The sequence below is a fragment of the Odontesthes bonariensis genome, chromosome 9 (genome assembly GCF_027942865.1).
Source record: "Odontesthes bonariensis isolate fOdoBon6 chromosome 9, fOdoBon6.hap1, whole genome shotgun sequence".
Lineage (NCBI taxonomy): Eukaryota > Metazoa > Chordata > Actinopteri > Atheriniformes > Atherinopsidae > Odontesthes > Odontesthes bonariensis.
This window is the reverse complement of record NC_134514.1, coordinates 27,033,341-27,055,613: the sequence shown is the minus strand read 5'-3', so window position 1 is coordinate 27,055,613 and position 22,273 is coordinate 27,033,341. Positions and strand designations below refer to the sequence as shown.

Genomic DNA, 22,273 nt, shown 5'->3' with positions numbered 1-22,273 from the left:
CTTTAGTACACGTTGTTCTTTTGTCTTTCTTGCATTTGAGGGCAAGCATGACCTATTTTTTCACAGACGAGGTTTAAGAAATGTGCCCAAAGCAGATGGTATCAACCCTAAACCCCGCCGCCGTTGTAAAAACAAAAAAGAAAAAGAATGAAAAAGGTATAACTAAACTCATCAGTGTTAAATACAGATAACTCTGATGTGTTTTTCTGAGAAGTTATACATACACGTGCATAACTAACAGTTCTCTAAAACTATCCAGTGTGTGAGAGCACACTGGAGAGTTTCTTGCAGTATGTGGTTTATATGAGGGGCAGCAATCTCATTGTGGTTCAGCTGGGTTGACTGCAAAGGCAGATAAAAGCTTCAGTGATGAGCCAAACTTTACCTTCCCACATGTGAAACGAGAAACAAAAAACTGTGTTTGGCTTCCAGTAAGCTCCGGGGTTTAGCAGAAAAACCGCCCCACTCCCCTGCTCTTCCTTCTCCAAGCAGTTCTCACTGATTTACTTTCACTTGTGCTTGTGCATTAGAGATCTCCTTTAGAGATTGTTTACATGCAGTGATAAAACTTTCTTGCAACTTCTTGGCTAAAAGGGGATGAAATGATTCTGATCGAACAGACAAATCTCTGAAGCAGCAGAAGTTCCTCCTCTGCTTTATCACAGAAGAGTTTACCTCAGCACTGCCTCAAGGCTTCCTCAATCACTGATGTCCGGCTTTGCAATGCCATTAAAAGTCAGGGTGACCAGCCAGAGAGGAAGGATTTGTGGTGTTTGAAGTTGTGACAAGCAGTATTCTTCTTTATGGGGGGGTTGTTGTTAAGAAAAATGAGAGTGATGGATGGAGAGCATGGGGGGGTTGGGGAAGGCCCAAGCTAAACACCCTGATGAGTAATATATGCGGCCCTATTGTAGTCAATCAATGCACCGTGGATTAATGGGGGGGTAAGGAGGGGCAAAAGCAAGTCTGTAGGGAAACTATGACCAGAGGTCTTCTACCCCATAAAATGCTAAGAAACATACTCAAGATCACACGTTAGCAACCAGACTTTTAGCCAAGCTCAACGAATTGCTCTTTCCATTTGTATCTTATGTATACGTTTTCTGGACTGAGGTGCCAGCCAGAGACAAGAATCCAAGGACAAACAAGTGTGAAGACTCAATATTTTTGCTACACAGACAGAAATGCTGTGTGACACGAGGGAAAGGCTTCTCTGCTGACAGGTTGTGGTGAAAGTCTACGTGGTTAAATGAGCCTTCATTTTTGGTGTTTTGCTGCACATCTGTGACATCTTGTTCCAACAAAGCTCCGAAGACCGAGAACAACATCCGAGACGAACTGAGGTAAGAAAGCTTTTATTAAGTGCTTTGAGCGCAACTGCAGCTTTGAGAAAGTGTCAGTATTTGGCTAATCATATGCAGGCTGTGATAATAAAAAAGTGAAGCAGGTGTAGGGATGGTAGGACGTAAAAGTGGTGGTAAGTTGTTTGCATTTTTACACTGTGATGATGGGGGAGGTTAGGTGTACCAGATCATCAAATTAGGAAAAGGATGATGACAAATAGTGTAAAGTGACCTACTATTTCCAACTTGTGCTTGTCTAATTATTTAAAAACAAACAAAAAAAAATGCTTTTACATGCATGTGTTTAGGCTCATTCGTGAAAAATAAAGGACAGCAGCCTCTGATTTTATGAGACCATACCATCCATTTGAAACTGATTTGTTGAGTGGAGCCTGGCAGAGTGGAGGGAACCCTTGTTTACAGGCCTCTTGCTTTGTTTCAGTGTCCCCCTTGTAAAAGCAGAGACTGTGAGAGCGAACCCCAAGAATTGAGCCTGAATAAAGATGACAGAGAACAATAGGAACCTCTGTACAGACAAGGCTGAGAAAAAAAAATCGAAGCAGGGGAATCGGGGGTGGTGGTAAGGAGTGGGTGATGACAGAAAAGCACACACGGATGACTGGTAGATGATCAAATTAGCACAAAACGTTAGTGAACAGTAGGGGTCTGGTCAATTGAAATCCTTTCTTTTAGGTAGCGGGAAATACTTTTTATATAATCATGGCAAAATCCTGCACAGCTTTTAAGCTTATATATGAACAACTACAGGCACACTAACTCTTTAGTTCCCCTCAGCTCCACAGAGCTCTTTATGACTATGATGTTTGCTATCCATCTAGCTGCCCCTTTAATTTTCAACAGGTAGGATGTGGCCTGCTCTATCCAGTGCATAATGTCACAGGTCAGAAGAAACTGGGAAGGAAGTGGGAAGCAGGGGCACTGGTTTATTCTCGCTTACCTTCTTCTTCTGGCTTTACCATGCACGGGCTTCCTCCCAAACTTCTGGTCCCGAGTGTTAACGCTGTCCTGGGACTCATACACACATCAGTACATTACAGAGCAGGCTATCTACAATGTAACCCTGGAGGTTCTGAGGGCCAACGCAAAACACCAGGAGCACCATGCAGAGGAAGAGGTGAGTTCATGTTGGCTGTGGATGATTACTGCGCATATTTGTAAGCCAGCATCAGTGGCTGATAAAATAGGAAAATGAGAACAGTGCCGAAGTAAAACTGTATCAGTTTCAAAGTATGCAAAAAGTACAACTGTCCATTGTGGCAACTAAGTACAGAACAAGAACATCTAATTCCTTCCCAGACCAGACTAGGCCGTGGCTTCTGGAGAGCCGTGAGAGAGGTCGTCAACTCTAATGCTGCCATGGACTTCTTGAACTCCACCAAGTCTGACCCCGTCTACCACTTTGATTCAGAGCATGTCGAAGGCTCCATTTCCATGTTAAGGCAATTCTGGACGCAGATTGTGCTCTCAGTACGGGCCAAAGAGTACCAGAGCGCCCGTTACAGCTTGGGTCAGCTATTCCATTCCCTGCAGGTACATTCTGAAAATGGCATTGAGATTTGATCAGTTTACGAGTTTCTGATTTGCTAAATTATGTTTAAAGAAAATTAGTTTGTCAGCTACACTTTGCATCAAAGCTTGTTTGGACTTTAGTCTGGGTATTAAATCATTTGAAATCTTCACTTGGCAATTAATTCATATGGGTCTGACAAGAAAGAAAAAAACACCATTGTTTTTTTTGTTTGTTTTTTTATTCAAAACTTCTGTTATGTCAGGATTTCTACAGCCACAGTAACTGGGTGGAGATGGGCAAAAGATCAATTTACCTCCACCTTCTGCAGCCAGAGGAACCTGCCATCCCTGTAGCTAAAGGTAGTTCATTGATTTTTTTTTTCTATTACACACTATAACAACTTTATAACACACGTGAAAGTCATCCTAAGCCTGGGAGATGATGCATCTTTATATGGGTTTAGTTAAAAAAAAAGTGATTTGCTGAAGTTGCACTTTTCATTTACAGTAGCTTTACATTAGTTTGCATCTATTGGGGTTTTATCTATTACAGTGTAGGTGATTCATTACTTAAAAAGATTGCATAAACAGGCTTCTATTTTTCTCCTTAACTAACTTAAGACAAACATATTTTCTGGTTAGTTAGCTCACAACAGTATAAAAGCCAAAGATGGCAGCAAATCTAAGAGGTTGAATACCTGTAAACTAAACTAGGATTGTGCTGATGTTTAGTGTCGCAGAAATCTGCACAGTGCATCCTTTATGTGCCTGTTTATGCTCATTTCCACGACTGCAAGGTTTCCAGGTCCTGTGGCTGAAAAACAAGCCCAAATCATCACCCCTCCACCACCGCACTTGACAGTCGGTACGAGGTGATTGAGTTGATATTCTGTGTTTGACTTTTGCCGAACAGTTTTGCAGTTTCTCTGAGCATTGCACAGTCTGACCTTCGGCTGAATTTGCTGGGACATCCACACCAGGAAAGACTGTCAACTGTCTTGAATGTTTTCTACCTGTGGATAATCGTTACCGACTGTAGAATGATGGACTCCACACTGTTTGGAAATGGCCTTATAATCCCTCCTAGATTGATGGGCAGAGGCAATTGCTTCTTTAAGACCATTGCTGATGTCTTTTCTCGTTTGCCTTGTGTTTTGCTCCACACCAGCAAGCAGCCGAAATGCATTTCTTTGAGTGAAACACGCTGGCAGTCAGTATGTCATGGTATGTAATTTATGTACCATGGCTTGTTTTCCCATTACTTGACCGTACTGCTGTTCTTGACATTGACACTGAAGAGTATATCTGTTATGATGTAGGCTTTTGATTAAGTTGAAATGCAGCTGCTGTATACTGTAGCAAAAGCTCACCAAAAGCAAATTTCATAGTAAAGAAAAGACCTTCGGCGCACAGTAAGGAAAAATCTCAGGTGAGCAAATTAAATACAGCACTGAGCAACTATTCTGTCTGTTTGCAGAAGACACTCCGACATGTATGGAGTGCTTCACCACCACATGCCGAACCAACCTCCTGCCAACGCTGTCAGACACACAGGACAACTCCCAGCTGCTCACAACTGGCTACTTCAGTACTTCCCCTCGTAAACCTAAGGGTATAGCTTCAGCCACCTGTAACAGCGTGGTCTCGTTTTTTTTCATTTTAAAGTGTTTTTTCACCTAAATTCAGTCTACAAAGTCAGCAAAGAAACTCTTTCTCTTCCAGGCAAATGTAGCCATGGAGGTATTATGGACCTCAGTAGGTATTTGAGTGCCAGAGGGGGAATCAACAAAGACAGCACATCACCATTCTTTTCCCCTCATCATTACCTCCATGTCGAAGCTGCCGCTTTGGCTACTGAAGCCACCCTTAGTGTACTGAGAGACCTCAAAGACACTGTGGGCCACAAAAACTTCCTCAAGTAAGCTTCAGCCACTGGCAGCATAGAAAAACTCTGAGTAATATACACCCACAATTTCCCCCAATACATCACGTTACAACATTTAAATATTCTGAGTATATTCAGAAGCAGTACTACTTCTGTATATGTATGTGCATGTACTTCACTTTTAAACATCTTGTACAGGCTCTTCAGTGTGAAACAGGTCCCTGCCTTGGTGTTCGTCATGGACACCACAGGCAGCATGTTTGAGGAGATCACCGCCGCTCGACTCAGAGCTCACTCCATCATCCAGCGCCAAGCCAAACGCACCAAGCAGCCTGGCACCTTTGTACTTGTGCCCTTCCATGACCCAGGTGACTGGAAAAAGAGCTTAGGAAAAGACAATATGCTGTCGTTTTTTTGACTGCTCATCAAAACTCCAAGTTATCTGTCGCCACACAGCAGCGACAGGCTTTTCATGATCTCCCTCAGTATATATATCTCCTTGATTCTTTGTCAGATAGTTGATATTGTTTGTGTGTTTTGGTTGATCCCCATTCCTGCCTCTCAGGTTTTTTTTTTAAAGAGTTTAAACGGAGTAAAACAGCTGGCCTGGAGTCAACAAAAGCTCACTTTATGGCATTTCTGAAACTGATTGAGAACATATATACCAGTACATATCTCCATTTACTGTTCACTTTTAAAAAACAATAATAGTGGCATAGAGCTGTGTGGTGACCTTAGTCTTTACTTCAGACACAACAAGAGTGTCTTCACAGTCTTACGTACAGTTTTGCTCTAAAATTTTTTTTTCTAGTTTAGCTGTTTATGAAAACATATTTCCACTTTCAGCACATAGTCTTAGCTTTAATTCAAGTCTATATACACTTGTGTTGTGGCAAGATACATGAAATGGATCTCTTTAATATGTAGAACCATTGTGATGGCTCAAATGTATGGTAAATCAGAATCAGAATCAGAATCAGAATCGCTTTTTATTGCCAGGTATGTGGACACCCACGAGGAATTTGACTCCGGTTACACCTCACTCTCTTTAGTGCAACAATTACAAAAAAATAGACATAGAACAAGATTAAATCAGAAGTGCAAATTGGTGTATGGTGCAAGGATGAAACACTGAAGTCCGGTTTTAGCTGTTTAACACAGAGACAGCCTGAGGGAAGAAACTGTTCCTGTGTCTTGTTGTTTTGGCGTACAGAGTTCTGTAGCGCCTAGCAGAAGGAGGAGTTTAAACAGTTTGTGTCCAGGGTGTGATGGGTCTGCAGAGATGTTACCTGCCCGTTTCCTGACTCTGGACAGGTACAGATCCTGGATGGAGGGCAGGCTGACACCAATAATCTTCTCTGCAGACCTTATTGTCCGTTGCAGTCTGTTTTTTTCCTGTTTGGTGGTTGATCCGAACCAAACGGTGATGGATGAACAGAGAACAGACTGAACAATGGCGGTGTAAAACTGGATCAGCAGCTCCTTAGGTAGGTTGAGCTTCCTGAGCTGCCGCAGGAAGTACAACCTCTGCTGTGCCTTTTTGATGGTAGTGACTGTGTTGGTCTCCCACTTCAGGTCCTGAGAGATTGTGGGGCCCAGAAACCTGAAGGATTCCACAGCAGACACTGCGTTGTTGGTGATGGTGATGGGTGGCAGAGTGGGGGGGCTTCTCCTAAAGTCCAATGTCATCTCCACTGTTTTTAGCGTGTTCAGCTCCAGATTGTTCTGACCACACCAGCAGACCAGCCGTTCAACCTCCCGTCTGTATGCAGACTCATCACCGTCCCGGATGAGGCCGATGACTGTTGTGTCATCTGCAAACTTCAGGAGTTTAACAGACGGGTCTCTTGAGGTGCAGTCGTTGGTGTAAAGGGAGAAGAGCAGTGGGGAGAGTACACACCCCTGGGGGGCACCTGTGCTGATGGTCCGGGTGCTGGATGTGATGCTCCTCAGCCTCACCTGCTGCTTCCTGTCAGTCAGGAAGTTTGTAATCCACTGACAGGTGGAGGAGGGCACAGTGAGCTGGGTGAGTTTGTTGCGGAGGATGGCTGGGACGATGGTGTTGAACGCCGAACTGAAGTCGACAAACAGGATCCTGGCGTACGTCCCTGCAGAGTCGAGGTGTTGCAGGATGTAGTGCAGTCCCATGTTAACGGCATCATCCGCTGACCTGTTTGCTCGGTAGGCGAACTGCAGGGGGTCCAGCAGGGGGTCTGTAATGTCCTTCAGGTACCTCAACACCAGTCTCTCGAAGGACTTCATGACTACAGATGTGAGGGCAACAGGCCTGTAGTCGTTCAGTCCTGTGATGGTGGGTTTCTTGGGGACCGGGATTATTGTGGAGAGTTTGAAGCATGAGGGGACTTCGCACAGCTCCAGGGATCTGTTGAAGATCCGGGTGAAGATGGGGGCCAGTTGGTCAGCGCAGACCTTCAGGCAGGAAGGTGACACACCATCTGGGCCGGGTGCCTTCCTGATCTTTTGTCTGTGAAAAACTGACAGAACATCCTCTTCACAGATCGTGAGTGCTGGTGGGGGGTCAGAGGGGAGAGGTGGCAGAGTGGCAGGTGATGTCAATGGGGGGGGGGAGGTGGAGAGGTGTGAATGTGTCAAACCTGCAGTAGAACACATTCAGCTCGTCAGCCAGTTGATGATTCGCTGCAGTGTTTGGGGATGGTCTCCTGTAGTTGGTGATGGACTGCAGGCCTCTCCACACTGACGCTGGATCGTTGGCTGAAAGGCTGTTTTTAATCTTTTCAGCGTAGATTTGTAGATAAATGGTGATTAAACAGATTCTTCCATAGCCGGATATCCCATTTACAAAAAGTCCTGGATCCATTTTCCAGCTGTTCTTTGTAAGCACCATCCAGTCAACTTTGCTGCATCAAACAGGATCAGACGGAACCGTATTTCACTGTACACTTCAGAATTCTTCCAGCTGCTTCTGTCTTTTGTAACTTCATGAGTGAACACCATGCATGCATGTTTACCAGGTTACCATGGTTATTAACCATTCCAAGTTTCTTTCCAGTCATTCTGATACTGGGTGATCTTAGTTTCATCTGTCCATAAAAATCTGTCCCCCAGCTGCTCTGATACGATCCCAATATCCTCCACCACGGCTAGTCATCTTGAAGGTAATTTTTAAATAAAAATATCTGTTTGTCTAAATATGGCTGTATGCTGTATTCTGCAGAGGTAGGACCGGTGTATGAGGCTGATGATCCGAACCACTTCATGGAGCACATGGAGAGCCTGATGGCTCTGGGAGGAGGAGACGAACCAGAGATGTGCCTTTCTGCCATTCAGGTGAATTAAGATGCTAAACATCAGTGTGTTTGCATGTGTCTGACCGCAAGGACAGTAGTCATGGCTGTAGAGTGTCATGCAAAAGTCCAGTTAAAGTAACACTGAGAATGTTTTACTCTTGGGCTCCCCCTACAGTGGACAGGTTGTAGCACCACTGTCATAAAAACAAATATCCACGTGAGCCTTGCACATGTACACCTCTTCGTGTTGAAGAGGCCACAAAGATGCCATTAAAAGCCTGCAAAAATGTCAAGCAACTGCAAAGAAAAAGGATGTGGTGCCAGGCTGGAAACCAAAGCCATGAACTGCATTTCAGCTCCCAGTGCGTTCCAGGGCAGCTCACTGCAAATTCTAAGATGTGTCACTCATCCAAACATGGCTTTGCTCACTGTTTTGTGAAGATTTGTGAGATTTTGATATGCATAATCCCTTTTCCCTTCCGAGTAGTGCGTCAGTCAACCTGGCGCAACAGCAGGTAGCTTTTCCCTGAGTGACAGCTGTTACAGTCCTCTAAAAGCTTTATTATCAATTTGAGCCCCTCATGACTACAACTACTGTATTATTGTAGCTGCTCCTCACACTGCAGCAGAAAGGCTGTATTTTAACATTATCAGTGTTGTTAAGACGTTCATTAGCACACTTTGACAGTTCATTTTGTGGTGACGACACTGGATGGGTGACCTTCTGGTAGCTTATTCGTGAAAGTCATATGAGTGCAGCGGAACAGTGATCAGATGAGAAACCTCATGGTACTTCAATTCAATTCAATTCAATTAATTTTTATTTATATAGTGCCAAATACAACAAATATCATCTCAAGGCACTTAAATAATAAAGTCCAATTCAAGCCAATTGGAATTCAATTCATTGTAATCATAATTGTTTATAAAATAATCCAATTCAGTCATATAGAGCCAATTCAAAAACAATTTCCCAGCTAAGGAAACAGATTGCAGTGAAACTTGTCTTCGGTCCAATCTCCCGTCCTGAGCGTGCCTGAGGCGACTGTGGAAAGGAACGACTCCCTTTTAACAGGAAGAAACCTCTGGCAGAACCAGACTCAGGAAGGGTGGCCATCCGCCTCCACCAGCTGGGGTTTGAGAAGACAGAAAAGAGCGGGAAAAAACACTGTAACACCATTCAATGGATATCTGTTGGAACAGGGAAACACGAGTTAATGACCACAATAATGTCACATGTACATAATATCATTTGAGAAATTAAACGGGGGAAAAAGAGAGTAAAGTGAGGAAAGGTGTGACAGATGAGCTCCCCCAGCAGTCTAGGCCTATAGCAGCTTAACTATGGGATGTTTCAGGATCACCTGAGCCATCCTTAACTATAAGCTTTACAAAAAAGGAAAGTTTTAAGCCTGGTCTTAAAAGTGGAAAGGGTGTCTGCTTCCCGGACATTTACTGGCAGCTTAGTCCACAAGAGAGGGGCCTGATAACTGAAGGCTCTGCCTCCCATCGTCAAACTGTTGGTATCAACAGAGGATATGTAACATCACCCGGAATAAAGTTAACAAACAGATTTTTACCACTGTCAGAGCCAAATGTGACTGAGTGTAACAGACAGAGAGGCGGTACAAAGCAGCAGATGGACAGAGAAACTGTGCCGAGTGTCAAGGTCAAAGATACTCTTGTGCTTGGAGACGGAGCCATATCTAATATAAACATAAACAGAATGGTTACATGCAGCTATCCAAGTGCCACTGTCTCTGACATCACAAGATTACTACCAGAGGTACTGGCAAAACACCAAGGGGTGAAACAGCTGATTGTGCACGTGGGTGCAGTGGACATCAGAGAGAATCAGTCTGAAATCTTAAAAAAATACTTTGAGAAACTGTTTGAGAGTCTTGATAAAGTGACAATACCAACATTCATAAGTGGACCTCTCCCAAACATCGACAGGAGGATCAACAAATTCAGCCGGCTGCTTCAGTTGAACACATGGCTGTCCAAAGTCTGTGAGTCCAGAGGACTGCATTTCATTGAGAACTTTAATCTTTTCTGGCAAAGAGATGATCTGTTTCAAAGAAAAGGCCCACACCTGAACAGAGGTGGAGTGAGACGACTGACGGATAATCTCCTCCACGCTCTGAGGCATGAGAAGGGGCCAGGACCAGGACTGGGTCCTGTGCTGCCGCCGAGAGAGAAGACGAGCCAGAGAAGAGCTCCTGCCTCGCCACCCAAGGACCCAGCAAAGGATTCAGCCACAGCAGCCACAGCAGCACCTCCAGCATCCCGAACACAGGATTCAGCAGCTCCACCATCGCCTTCACCACGGCCCTCACCACAGGCCTGGGACCCACCTGCTGCATCTACACCCTCCAGAGATGTTTCACCATCGTTCTCTTCTCCACCGTCACCCAGGAGATTTCCTGATCACCTTGAAAGCTTTGTGAAATCGGGGATTAAAATGGTTCCTCTCACGCCAAACATGGCAAGATCAAGAATTCTATCCTCAAAGAATCATCGAAGAATCATCATTTTAACTGAGACGTGGCTCGACAAAAACACAGCAAATGCAGTCCTGATTGAGTCTAGTCCACCTCACTTCAATTTTGTGTCTGAAACACGAGAAAACCAGAGGGGTGGGGGTGTTTGTGCCATGTTCACGGACAATATACCCACCCACAAGTTGTCATTTGGGTTTTTTTCATCATTTGAGTATGTGTCATTCAAAATGGAGATAAAACAATCTTCCATACTTTATATCACCATTTATAAACCACCACAGAATTGTTTTATTGATGATTTTACTGAACTACTTTCAATTGTGTGCACTGCTTTTGACTGTTTAGTCATAACAGGGGACTTGAATGTGCATGTGGACATAGCGCATAACAAGGAAGCTAAAGAGCTCACTGCTGTCCTTGAAATGTTTGGTCTAACTCAGCATGTGACTGAGCCCACCCACAACAGAGGGCACATTCTAGATGTGCTCATTTCAAGGGGTGTTGTTATTTCAAACGTGGATGTCGTCGATGTTGCTTTATCTGATCATTTCTGTGTTTTCTTCGACCTGTCTACTTTACCCAAATCAGCAGCTGGGTCTGCAGTTGTTCGGGGAAGACTCATAAATGACAGAACAGGGACACAGTTTATGGAAATGATTAGGTTTGAGAACACCCTGTGTTCTGATGTTGATGATCTGTTGAACTCTTACACATCAAGTCTCTTAAATGTTTTGGATACCATTGCTCCTGTCAAGGTTAGAATGGTTAAAAGTAGGCAAAGGGCGCCATGGAGGAAAGAAGAGTCGGTTTGTCTCCAGCAGGTTAGACTACTGTGACGGCCTGCTCACTGGGCTCTCTAAACGGGCTATAAGACAGCTGCAGTACATCCAGAACGCTGCTGCTCGAGTCCTGACTAGAACCAGGAAACACGACCATATTCGTCCTATGCTCAGGTCTCTGCACTGGCTTCCTGTCGCTCAGAGAATAGACTTTAAAACAGCTCTGCTTGTGTACAAGTCTCTTCATGGTCAAGCGCCAAAGTACATCTCTGACATGTTAAAGCCATATGAACCAACTCGGGCTCTGAGAACCTCAGGGAGGGGTCTCCTGCTAGTGCCCAGAGTCAGGACTAAACAAGGTGAGGCTGCGTTTCAGTTTTATGCTCCTAAAATCTGGAACAGTCTTCCAGAAGATGTGAGACAGGCCTCAACTCTGACAATGTTTAAATCCAGGCTGAAAACAGTTCTATTTAGCTGTGCATTTGACACCTGAAAGTATTTTATCTGCACTCTTTGCTTTTTAATTAATTAATGATTATTTTAATAGGTTTTTAATTTCTTTATTTTGTTTTTAATTTCTTTTTAATGATTTTATTGCCTTCTTGTGATTTTATGTAGCTGTGAAGCACTTTGAATTGCCCCTGTGTATGAATTGTGCTCTACAAATAAAATTGCCTTGCCTTGCCTTGCCTTGCCATTCTACTTTTAGAAACTATATATGGCATATACAGTATAATATATGGCAACAGAATTCAAGTATAGTTAAAGGGTAACAGTCCGTAACAGTCAAATATCAATAACTAAGTTTATCATTTCAGAATAAAGTGAAATTATAAGAAATCAACACAATCTCAAACTGCAAAAACAAATACATAGCATACAATAATGTTCTATTTGAGTAGGTAGGGGGTGTAAAATACCATGCATGTTTTACTACATAGTTTTTATTGCAGTCATCAGTTTTAGGAGGTTTAAGGATAATGGGATTTAATTTAAGATGGCTTTTGTTGAATCATATTGAGGGTTTTTGACAGTCAAATGTGGTTTTTGATTTGCTGTCACATAAACAGTTGTATCTAGAATTTATTTTATTTTATTTTTTAATCTATCAGATCAAAAATCTCTAGTCATCCTTTTAACTGCCATTACATAATTGCATCATGGAAGAACCAGCTGCTTGCCTCTTATATTGCTGTTTTGCTTTGTGCGCATCAGTTATTTTAAACCCTAAAGTGATAGGCTGCCGACTGATGGCAGTTTTTATAAAGCTGTAAGATTTTCATAACCTGGTCTTTGTTAACAATGACTGTGAGTAAGCCATGGCCGTAAGAAGCTTATTAATGTCTGAGACCATGATAAAAATGATCTGAGAGCTAAGATCTCTTAAAAATGCCTGAACTTTAAGCTTCTTTCTCTTTCTAAGTAGCACGCTGATCTTGCCTAAATTGGTATAAAAATGTAAGGTACCGACTTTAATTTCATGCCGTTTGAAGCTCAGCTTATCTTCTACACACTCACTAATTCACAACATTTGCTGAAACCATGCGTTTTCCCCTATATGTGGCAACTAACATGTTCTCTCTGTGTTTTTTAGCTAGCCCTCACACACTGTCCGCCCCTGTCAGAAATTTTTGTATTTACCGATGCTTCCCCCAAGGACGCTCATCTGTTTGATGCCGTGAAGGCCCTCGCTCTTGAGAAACAGAGCAAGGTGAGTTGAACTTCCAAAATAATGAAAAGGTGCATTGTAACAGCTTATACGTTAGCAGACAAGTGTTCAAATTGCTTCAATTATTCCTGTGAAGTACACGTCGGCACAGATTTTTTCTAAAAAATGAACTTTCATGAATACATCCCACTCGCGTGTGATGGAGAAGTTTTCTTTTTCTTTTCTGCTCAACCGTCATAAAAGCTCTGATCTGACATTCTCAAAGATCACATTCCTCCTAACCGAAGACCCCAACTACACAGAAGGGAGGAAGAGGAGGAGGAGGAGGAGTAAGGAATATTTGTCCCCTGATCGTTTCTCTCTCTACTCTTCCCTGTCCTCCCTGTCTGGAGGACTGACCATATTCACCACCAACTCGGACATCCACAAGGTCTCAACTATAGTGGAGGACAACACCGCTGTGGACAAGGTACAACTATAAGACCCTCTGATGGGGATCAGCGTTACACACTAACTCCAATTCCAGAAAAGCATTACATTACGCGTAAAAAATTAGCCAGTAACACAGTAATATTGAACTTGTTCTGAAAATGCTTGCCCGTCAGTCTACGGAAAGATGAGAGTTCCACAAAAATAGTAAATATGTAGAAGAATTAGAAAATATGAGAGGAAACATACTCACAATTAATTACACATTCTTCACATTATTAACAAATGCATTCTTTTGGGTGGCATTCCTATCAATCCATGTTGCTGTGGCAAATGTATTACTAAACAAACGAAACCCAACGAATGCAATGCCCACTGACGTCATGTATAAGTTTTTGGTTGCTCTGCGTGCCTCTACTTAAATCTCTGAAGCGGGAGCATTTCTTGCTCTAACATACCAAGAACACTTTTTTTTCCCCCTCGTTCCTCCTCAGGTGACCCTCCTCCATGTGGAAAGTGATCAAGAGTTGATGTCTGTTCATTCCTTCCGAGTTGACAGCTCAGTAAAAAATGTCATCCTACGCATCACTGGCACGATGATCGACTGTACCCTTGCCAGTCCATCAGGTAACTTCCACATCCTGCATAGATTTTGGAAAACATTGCAGCAAAATCACAAGCTATAATCTTTATTTGATATTAATGGAAGCTCCTGTTCATCTGGGCAGTCTGTGGATTTTTGCCATGTTTGTGGTATTCTGATTCCCATGTTTTCTGGTAGCCTTTGCTGAGTTCATCCTTCTGTTTCATCGGCTCTCGTTTCATATCTTCAGTCTGTTGCCTCACTTCAGTCTTGTTTTTTGGTTCCCCATACAGCAGGTCCTAGTTTATGAAATACTTCATCTCTCATTAGCTCCCTTAGGGGTATAAAAATTGCCTTTAATCAGATCCATCTCATCTTTGTTTTTCATTTCCTTGGTTTTCTCATGCAATGTTGGTTTTGTTCAGCGTCATGCTCAGCTCAGCACAGTATTTTTGGATTTAAGTTGACCATTTATAAAGTAATGTTTATTGATTATCATTTGTACCTGCCTCCGGCCTCATCTACACCACTGCTACACACAGCATTGTGACACTGGAAAAGTTATTATTTCTCTCTATGCTCAGAGCTATTTGAGAACTGCACTTAGTACAGTGAATTACCAGTAATTGAATGTGCTCACATGCTTCCGGCACACTCTTAAGTCTGCAATTACAACTTCCAGTCGCGGCTATTCAGAGACAACACGGGAAGCCGGACAGCCTCTCCCATTCTCTGGCGAAATTGCTACATCTTCAATGTTAAATTGACGATAAAACAGTTATTCACAAAACACAAGATATGCCCAGATAAGATATGCATTTACTTTCATAGCTACAACATGTTGTCCTGTAGCTTAATGAAGTGATTTGTTCTGAAATCGCCGCCGTTCACTGAGGAAATCATGTTATGAAGCCGCCACTAACAGCCAGGCTTCCGAGCCGAGGGCTGCCCGGCTTCAGGAGGGGGCGGGAGAGTCAAGTTTTTTTCTACAATTCTAGGTCATCACTGGCTAAATCGACAAAAGCTCATCACTTCCGAGGCTGCTCGGCGTCTCTGGGGGTAGATTAGACGTGGGCGTGTCAATATGAGGGGCTGTGTCGTGATGATTGGAGTTAGTGTTTGTCCATCATGAGAGAGAAAAAATGCTCCACAGATTCTGATCCAGCCACAGATCCAGCCATTTACAGGCCTTAGATTCGATCATACTTGATTTTGGCCTTGCTGTGGGAATTTTCAAAGTGTATACCTTCTTTCTGTGTATTTGCTGGGCATAATTGTCATACTAGACACAGCTATGTTATAACTAATTCTTTTTAACTTTGCTATCTTCTGCTTTAGGATGGCACGAGCCACTACAACCCTGAACGCGTAATATGGGCTTCCCCTGTTTTAAAAGTCAGCAGCTGCCACTGACGACTTCCCAGCTTTGAACTCGATAAAAATAAGTCTGGTTGTTAATGTTCTTTTCTTGTCAGATCAAAGTCAGTCTCTGTTGAGCGCGCAAGGTCCGCTGGCTGAGTTAGAGCACTTTCAGGGTCTGTACCGTATCAGCCTGCTTCCTCCTATAGAACCTGGACAGTGGAATCTTCAGGCCAAGAGTGAAGAACACCTCACATTCGATGTAATAGGTAGAAGAAAAAAACATTTCGAATTACAGACCTCGTGTGTTTCAATCTGACTGCAAGTTTTCTGTGCATTGGGGCTAAAAATGCTTTCTCTTTTGATCTGAACCACCAGCTGACAGCAGTGTAGATTTCCTGTATTATTTTGCCACTGTGAGCAATGAAACACACCCGGGTCTCGCCAGAGTGGAGGGTAGTCCTGTGGCAGGTGAGGTATACCTTTAATTTCTTTGATTTGATAGAATTAAGTTGTATCATTGAACCTCACTCTTGGGACTTTGACGATTATTATAACCATGTCATTTCCAGGTGCCCCTGTCTTCCTGGTTCTGGCTGTTACTGGCCTGGCTTCAGATAAGAAGGTGTCTTTCAGTCATGCAACGCTGCTCGGGGCAGAAGGAGAGAGCTTCCGACAGGTGAAGCTGAACAGCTCGTCCTCATCGCCATTTCACGCCCTGGAGGAGCTTGTGGGCTTGGTGGACTCAGTTCCCACAGTTCCCTTCTGTGTTCGACTTACAGGCCAAGACAGCAGAGGAAACAACCTGGAGAGGGTTTCCACTGAGATGGTTCAGCCCACTCATGTTCAGATACAGGTGATTATCAGTAGTAATGCAAATCAAGACAAGGACTGACCAAAAATTTGTAATTTGTTCATTGAAGATACTTTAAAGGTGTTTATTTCTCCTTTTTTGGAAAAATAAAATTTGTGTAATTCCTTTAGCTCATATTTACCCAAATCATCAGTGTGAAAGAGCTATACAATAATAACATATTTTCAACCATGACTGAACTACTGTCAAACTACCAATTGCTAACCAGCACCTCAATCATTTCTTCAATCCCCTCACTTTCTGAATTTAGATATCTCTGTTTTATAGAATTGTTTAAAGTCAGGTCCCCATACTCCACTCACTCAACAGGTGAGTGATTATCAGGACACAGGTGTGAAAGAGACCAGGGGAAAAGACCATGGCAACTGAGGACATCTGGGGGTAAAGGCAAGCAAAAGGGATTTTGCACTTAGGACTGAAAGCTAAATCAAACAAGGAATAAAACTTAAACAATATGCCAACCAAGAACACAGAGCAAAGACTAACCATGAGCACCAAGAGATAACTAAACCAGAGCAAAGAATAAGAAACCAAAAGACAGAAAACGAGAAACCCAAAACCATGGACCATGACAATAACCCCTTTTCAGAGTATGGTCAACTGTGAGCGTGTCTGTATTGTTTCAGGTGTTGTCATTCCCCCGCCTTGTACCAGGTCACAGTTCAAAAGTGGACTTTGTAGTCCTGAACCACGGCCCCACTCGACTCTTCGATTTGATCGCTGACGACGACTGTGGATATCTTCACACACGAGGACCGCACAGGTAAAGTGAAGAGTGGAGAACTGAATGTGCTTTTTTGAGGTAAAGAACAACATTGCTTATCTTGAAGCTCATTCAGTTTAGAGATGTAAGGGGTCGCGTAACACTTGGAAAGAATCTGCCTTAGCAATGTGAAGTTAAAACTATCGTTGACATTCTTTTGAAAGAAAACCTCATTTATGAAGTGCTGCGCGGGCAGAATTTCATTTTTGAATTTGGAGATCTTGTCCCTCAGGTTTCCTGTTGAAGAACATGGGTCTTTCCGTGGTCAGGTGGACCTCCTCACTCCATCCACAGCTCAGGCAGGACTGACTGTCACCCTAACGCTCACTGTGCATGCTCTTAACTCTCCAGAATCAAACTATGCTGTGGCCTACTTGACTGTGGTCCCTCCGGTGAGCAACAACAGAAGACGGCTGGAATATTCTCTTTTTGGATTCTGCTATAAACGCAGGAGTCCTCATCCTATTTTACATGTACAATCCTTTCCTGTATGATCGTTTTCTCTGTCGCCTGCAGGATCCTGACACATCTCCACCATCTTGCTCTGCCGCACGAGTCATCGCAGACTGTCCTGCTATTTGCAACGAGTCCAACTGGAGTGTGTCTCTGGTCGTGTCAGATAATGGCCGCTCTGGCCTCGCTGCCCTTCAGCTCCAAAAGGGTGGGGGTGTTCTGACCTTATTTCGCAGCCCGCCATTAACGGAGGACAGCTCTGGAGAGACTCTGGCTGGCCCTGAGCAGCAACCCGTTCACAAGACAACCAGTAGAGTCCACCATCAGCACCACCATCACCACCACCAGGCCAGAATGAAGACAGGAGAACCCCCTCGGAATATTTCTGAATGGGCACGGGGCTTATCACAGCCACTGTGGGTGAGGTACACGTCCAGCTGCTGCTCCACTCAGGCAGAGATGCTGGTGTGGGACACAGCTGGAAACATGAAACGGTGCCATCTAACATCCGGTCTGCAGAGGAAGCTAACAGACAGAAGCACAGAAATCAGTGGGACTGGACAGACAAAGGTCACAGGCTTTATTTTCCTGTTGTTGGGCCTGCTGTGGTCTCCACTGTGGTAAGCTGATGTGATTACAAGCTTTCAGTGGACTCATCCAATAATCAGAGGAGGAATTTGTCCTGTTTTGGTGGATAAAATTTGAAAACTGCACTTATTGCAAAGACATGTAGATACTTTATAAGTCTGCAAATGCTCATTTTGAAATGCACTGAATTAAAGAGGAATTAATCCATTTTCATGTTTCCCCCTCAACATTTCTGATGCGTCACACAAGAACGTGACAGGAAATCCATGAAATACTCTTCATTCACTCACTGAAACTGATTATCTACAACTTCCGTCCCCTGGAAATTATGTATATAAATACACATGAAAATTAACTTTAAAACACATTTTCTTATTCAGCAAAGTGTCCTGCACATTGATCTAGTTGCAAATTTAGGATATATGATATTAAGGATTAATAAAAACTAACTTGAACACTGAAAAAACAGCATTTTTCACCCGTCCTCACTCTACAACATTACACTTTACAATGAAATATAATGAATAAAATCCTAAAGAAATGTTTTTTTTGTGCATTTTTGTGTGACTGCATATCCCATCTATGTTTTACATATATTTGTTTCAAAATAAATCTACAATATTTTAGTTAAAATACACATTTTAGTCTTGTCCCTGGGTTTTCACTCAGTCCTGTTACCCAAACATATTACCTCATCTGAAAAAATTGGAACATTCCGGGAGTCACATGCACAACTGGAAGTTGCATCAGTTGGATCTTCTAAAAGCCATGGGAAGACCAAAAGTAAGTTCTCTCATTTACTTTTCTGTATATATGATAATATTTTAACTATCACTGAGAAGGTCAATCTCAACCAATTATCCTGTTACCTAAATTATATCTTAGTTGTCATTTGTTTGTCATGCATTTGCTAATTCTATGCTAAAAACTCAGTCCTGTTACTCATATAAAGAGTAACAGGACTGAGTACCAGTAACAGGAGTGAGTAGAATCCACTGATTAAGTGATTTGTTAGTGTGACTACTGTTGATATTACACTATTCACCTGATTTTTAAGTAATACAGTTGAATTTACTTATTTATAAATACTGACAGGGAGACAAGCCACCACAAAGTGCTGCGGAAAAGCAAAGGCGCTATCATGCTCGACGTGATGCTGACCCAGAGAGGAGGGAAAGATATCTCGAGAAGGAACAAGAAAAATATAGGGAGGACCTATAATCAGGCAGGAAGAAAAGGATCAACGAACTAAGTGAGAGAGAAAAGCGCAGGCGACGCAAAAAGTGTAGAGAGACATACCATAATATCAAGGACAGAAAAGAAGCTCACCAGCACCTCGTTACCCCTCCAGACAGCCCCCAGCTACCACCAGTGCAAGCTGTAGATCCACAACCAAGCACTTCCAGGTCTAATTTATGAAATTGATCAAGTGTCAAAGAAAATGTGCAAATGATGCAATAGTGTATATGTGTCTGTTTCTTACAATGTAATAACAAAGTGTTGTGCAACAACCAAATTTAGAATGTAGTAGCGAATAAAAAGTAGAAATGATTGCATCGCAGTATGAGTTTAACTAGAATTTACTATCAGGTTGTAGAGATTAATGTGACACTACATTCTGACATTTGCAAAGTGTAATTAAGTGTTGTACACGTGTCTTCTAGGCAATGTGATCAAGGGCGGAGAAGAAGCCGAAAAACACGAAAGAACCTTAAGAAACAAATTCAAGAACTGCAGGTTCTACTGAAGAAACAAACCCAAAAAACAGAAAAGTATAAGAAACGAGTCCAACGTATAAAAAAGAATCATGCTTCTCCACACACAAAAGTAAAGACAGATGAGACAGCTTCCACGTGCAGCCATTCTTTTGTTTCATGAGGCTCTGGTGGAGGGCATCCAAAACAGATACCAAAAGGCACAGGGGGAAAAGCAAAGGCAAATAATTGCAAAAGTAATAACAGGAAAAATTCTTGAAAAGTACAGACTACAACGTTTGGCTCAAAATTCATTGGGATTTTCAAAGAAAAGATGGAAAAAAGAGAGGAATGTGAAGATTAATTACGCCTACCAACGGAAGCGGAAAAACAGGGGTTCCAGATAGTTTCATAAGCAGTGTGAGAGCTTTCTACTCAAGGGATGACGTAAGTCGCATCACAACTGGGAAAAGACAGACCATCACCTGGAAGAAAAACAAAAAACAGAAACGGTTCCTTTTGGATACCATGAAAAATTTGCACATGAAGTTTTTAGCCGAAGAACAAAGGTCCATCTCTTACCCACTCTTCTGTTTGCTCCGTCCCTTTTGGGTCGTTCATCCAACTCTGAGTGATCGCGACACATGCATGTGCAAAAATGCATGAGAATTTGAGTTTTATTGTGCAGAAGCTTCACCAATTGAAGGTAATTAGCACTGTCAATCTGGAAGACCTTGTGAAAGCAATCACATGTGACACAAAAAACATAAACTGCATGTATGGAGAATGCTCAAAGTGCAAGGACCTTTCTTGCCCAGTACAACGCAGAGAGTCAAGTGACTTATCTCCAATGGGCAATAGTGGATAAGGAGCACAAGAATGACCCCAGTGGAAAAACATCCAAAATCACAGTCAAAAAAGAATTCCAGGCCACACAAGAAGAACTGCTGGAACAGCTGAACCTGCTGCTGTATAGGTTTAAGAGACACACATACAACATCAAAAATCAGTTTACCCACTACAGGGCACCGAGACAAGACTTGAAAGCACATGAATGCTTAATTCATGTTGACTTTTCTGAAAATTACCTCTGCGAGTACAGCACAGAAATACAGGCAGTCCACTTCGGAGCATCACACCAGCAGGCAACACTGCACACAGGTGTACTTTATGTACATACATCCTCCCACCCAATGTCCTTCTGCACAATTTCCCCATCAAGACAAAAGGGCCCACCAGCAATCTGGCAGCACTGGTCCCCAGTGCTCAATTACGTGAAGAGGGCACATCCAGAGGTCTCCACGATCCATTTTTGCAGTGATGGCCCATGCTCTCAGTATAGAGGGCGAGGGAATTTTTTCATGTTTTCTACTGAGCTGTTCAAACGAGGATTCACTGCTGGGACGTGGAACTTCTTTGTGGCTAGCCATGGAAAGGGTGCACCGGATGGTGTGGGAGGAGCGCTCAAGAGGAAGGCTGACAGTCTGGTTAGCAAAGGGACAGACATTCCTGATGCTGCAGAACTGTTTGCTGTGTTGCAAAAGACAGAAACAGTAATCAAGTTGCTTTTCATCAACGAGGAAGCAGTAGAGAAAGCAGTTCAGGAGATGCCCAAAGATGTGCCATCAATTCCATCCACTAGGAGGATACATCAGGCAGTGACCCTTGCCCAAGGAGAACTGACATACAGGGATGTCAGCTGCTTGTGCACAACAAAACACATTCTGACCTGTGAGTGTTTTAATACAAAACATTTCACATTCAATCATCAACAGACAGCACCCACAGCCAGAGAAATTCTGTGGCAAAGTCCTGAAGTTGTTGGCAAATGGTGTGTGGTGAAGTATGGTGGTGACCTCTACCCAGGTGTGATCACAGATACAAGTGAACAGGGGCGTAACCACCATAGACATTGAGGGGGACACGTACCAATCTGTCCCCTCCAATATTTTGTCTAGTATGTGACATAAAAAAGTCCTCCTTTCCTAGATCAGTCCCTTGCTGTTCCAGATTTACTTTCAATGTGGGAAACGAGAACAAATCAACCAAACAATCAAGGGAAAAAACATTGCGAGCCCCTTCCCCCGTTGTGAACTAGGTTTAGCCCAGAATGTCAAGTTGCGGATTCGTTTGAACGAATTTGTTGGCTATCCCGGGTGTCACTCCAAGCACCACAGTTCCCACAGTGGCCGCGCCCGCCCATCGACTGTTCGATACAGTATATATTTCATGGGTTTAGGATTTGTACAGGTCACCCTAAAATGCACTAGAATGCAGGAAATGGCATCTAAGAAATAAAAAAGCTTCTGGGGGAGCACCCCCAGACCCCCTGCTGGAATATGGTCTACACTTCTAATTTGGACCCCCCCAATATCTACACTATGGTTTCGCCCTTGCAAGTGAAACACATGTTGAGGTCCATTGCATGCACAAATTTGGGGTCAACAGGTTTTTCTGGCCAGTGCGCAAAGACATACTGTGGTATCTCTTTGAGGACATTTTGTATATCATCCCACCCCTGAAGCCAGTCACAGCTCGCTACATGGAAATT

The 22,273-nt window shown here is 43.1% G+C and overlaps 1 protein-coding gene across 2 annotated transcripts; it reads left to right on the top strand.

Annotated features, from left to right (window-relative positions):
* The first annotated feature begins 1,288 nt into the window (after positions 1–1,288).
* On the top strand, positions 1,289–18,336 carry vwa7 (von Willebrand factor A domain containing 7). 2 transcript variants are annotated; one of them, XM_075474475.1, is made up of 17 exons: positions 1,289–1,343; positions 2,205–2,478; positions 2,661–2,894; positions 3,137–3,233; positions 4,351–4,485; positions 4,596–4,791; positions 4,957–5,126; positions 7,955–8,067; positions 12,905–13,021; positions 13,245–13,448; positions 13,903–14,035; positions 15,467–15,619; positions 15,729–15,821; positions 15,923–16,206; positions 16,851–16,987; positions 17,220–17,379; positions 17,504–18,336. In XM_075474475.1, the coding sequence occupies exons 2-17, from the start codon at positions 2,236–2,238 to the stop codon at positions 18,062–18,064; spliced, it is 3,030 nt and encodes a 1,009-aa protein (XP_075330590.1). In that variant the 5' UTR covers positions 1,289–1,343; positions 2,205–2,235; the 3' UTR covers positions 18,065–18,336. The 2 variants fall into 2 exon arrangements, with proteins under 2 accessions (XP_075330590.1, XP_075330591.1); XM_075474476.1 differs by lacking the exon at positions 1,289–1,343 and having other exon boundaries at positions 2,179–2,478.
* Positions 18,337–22,273: the final 3,937 nt, after the last annotated feature.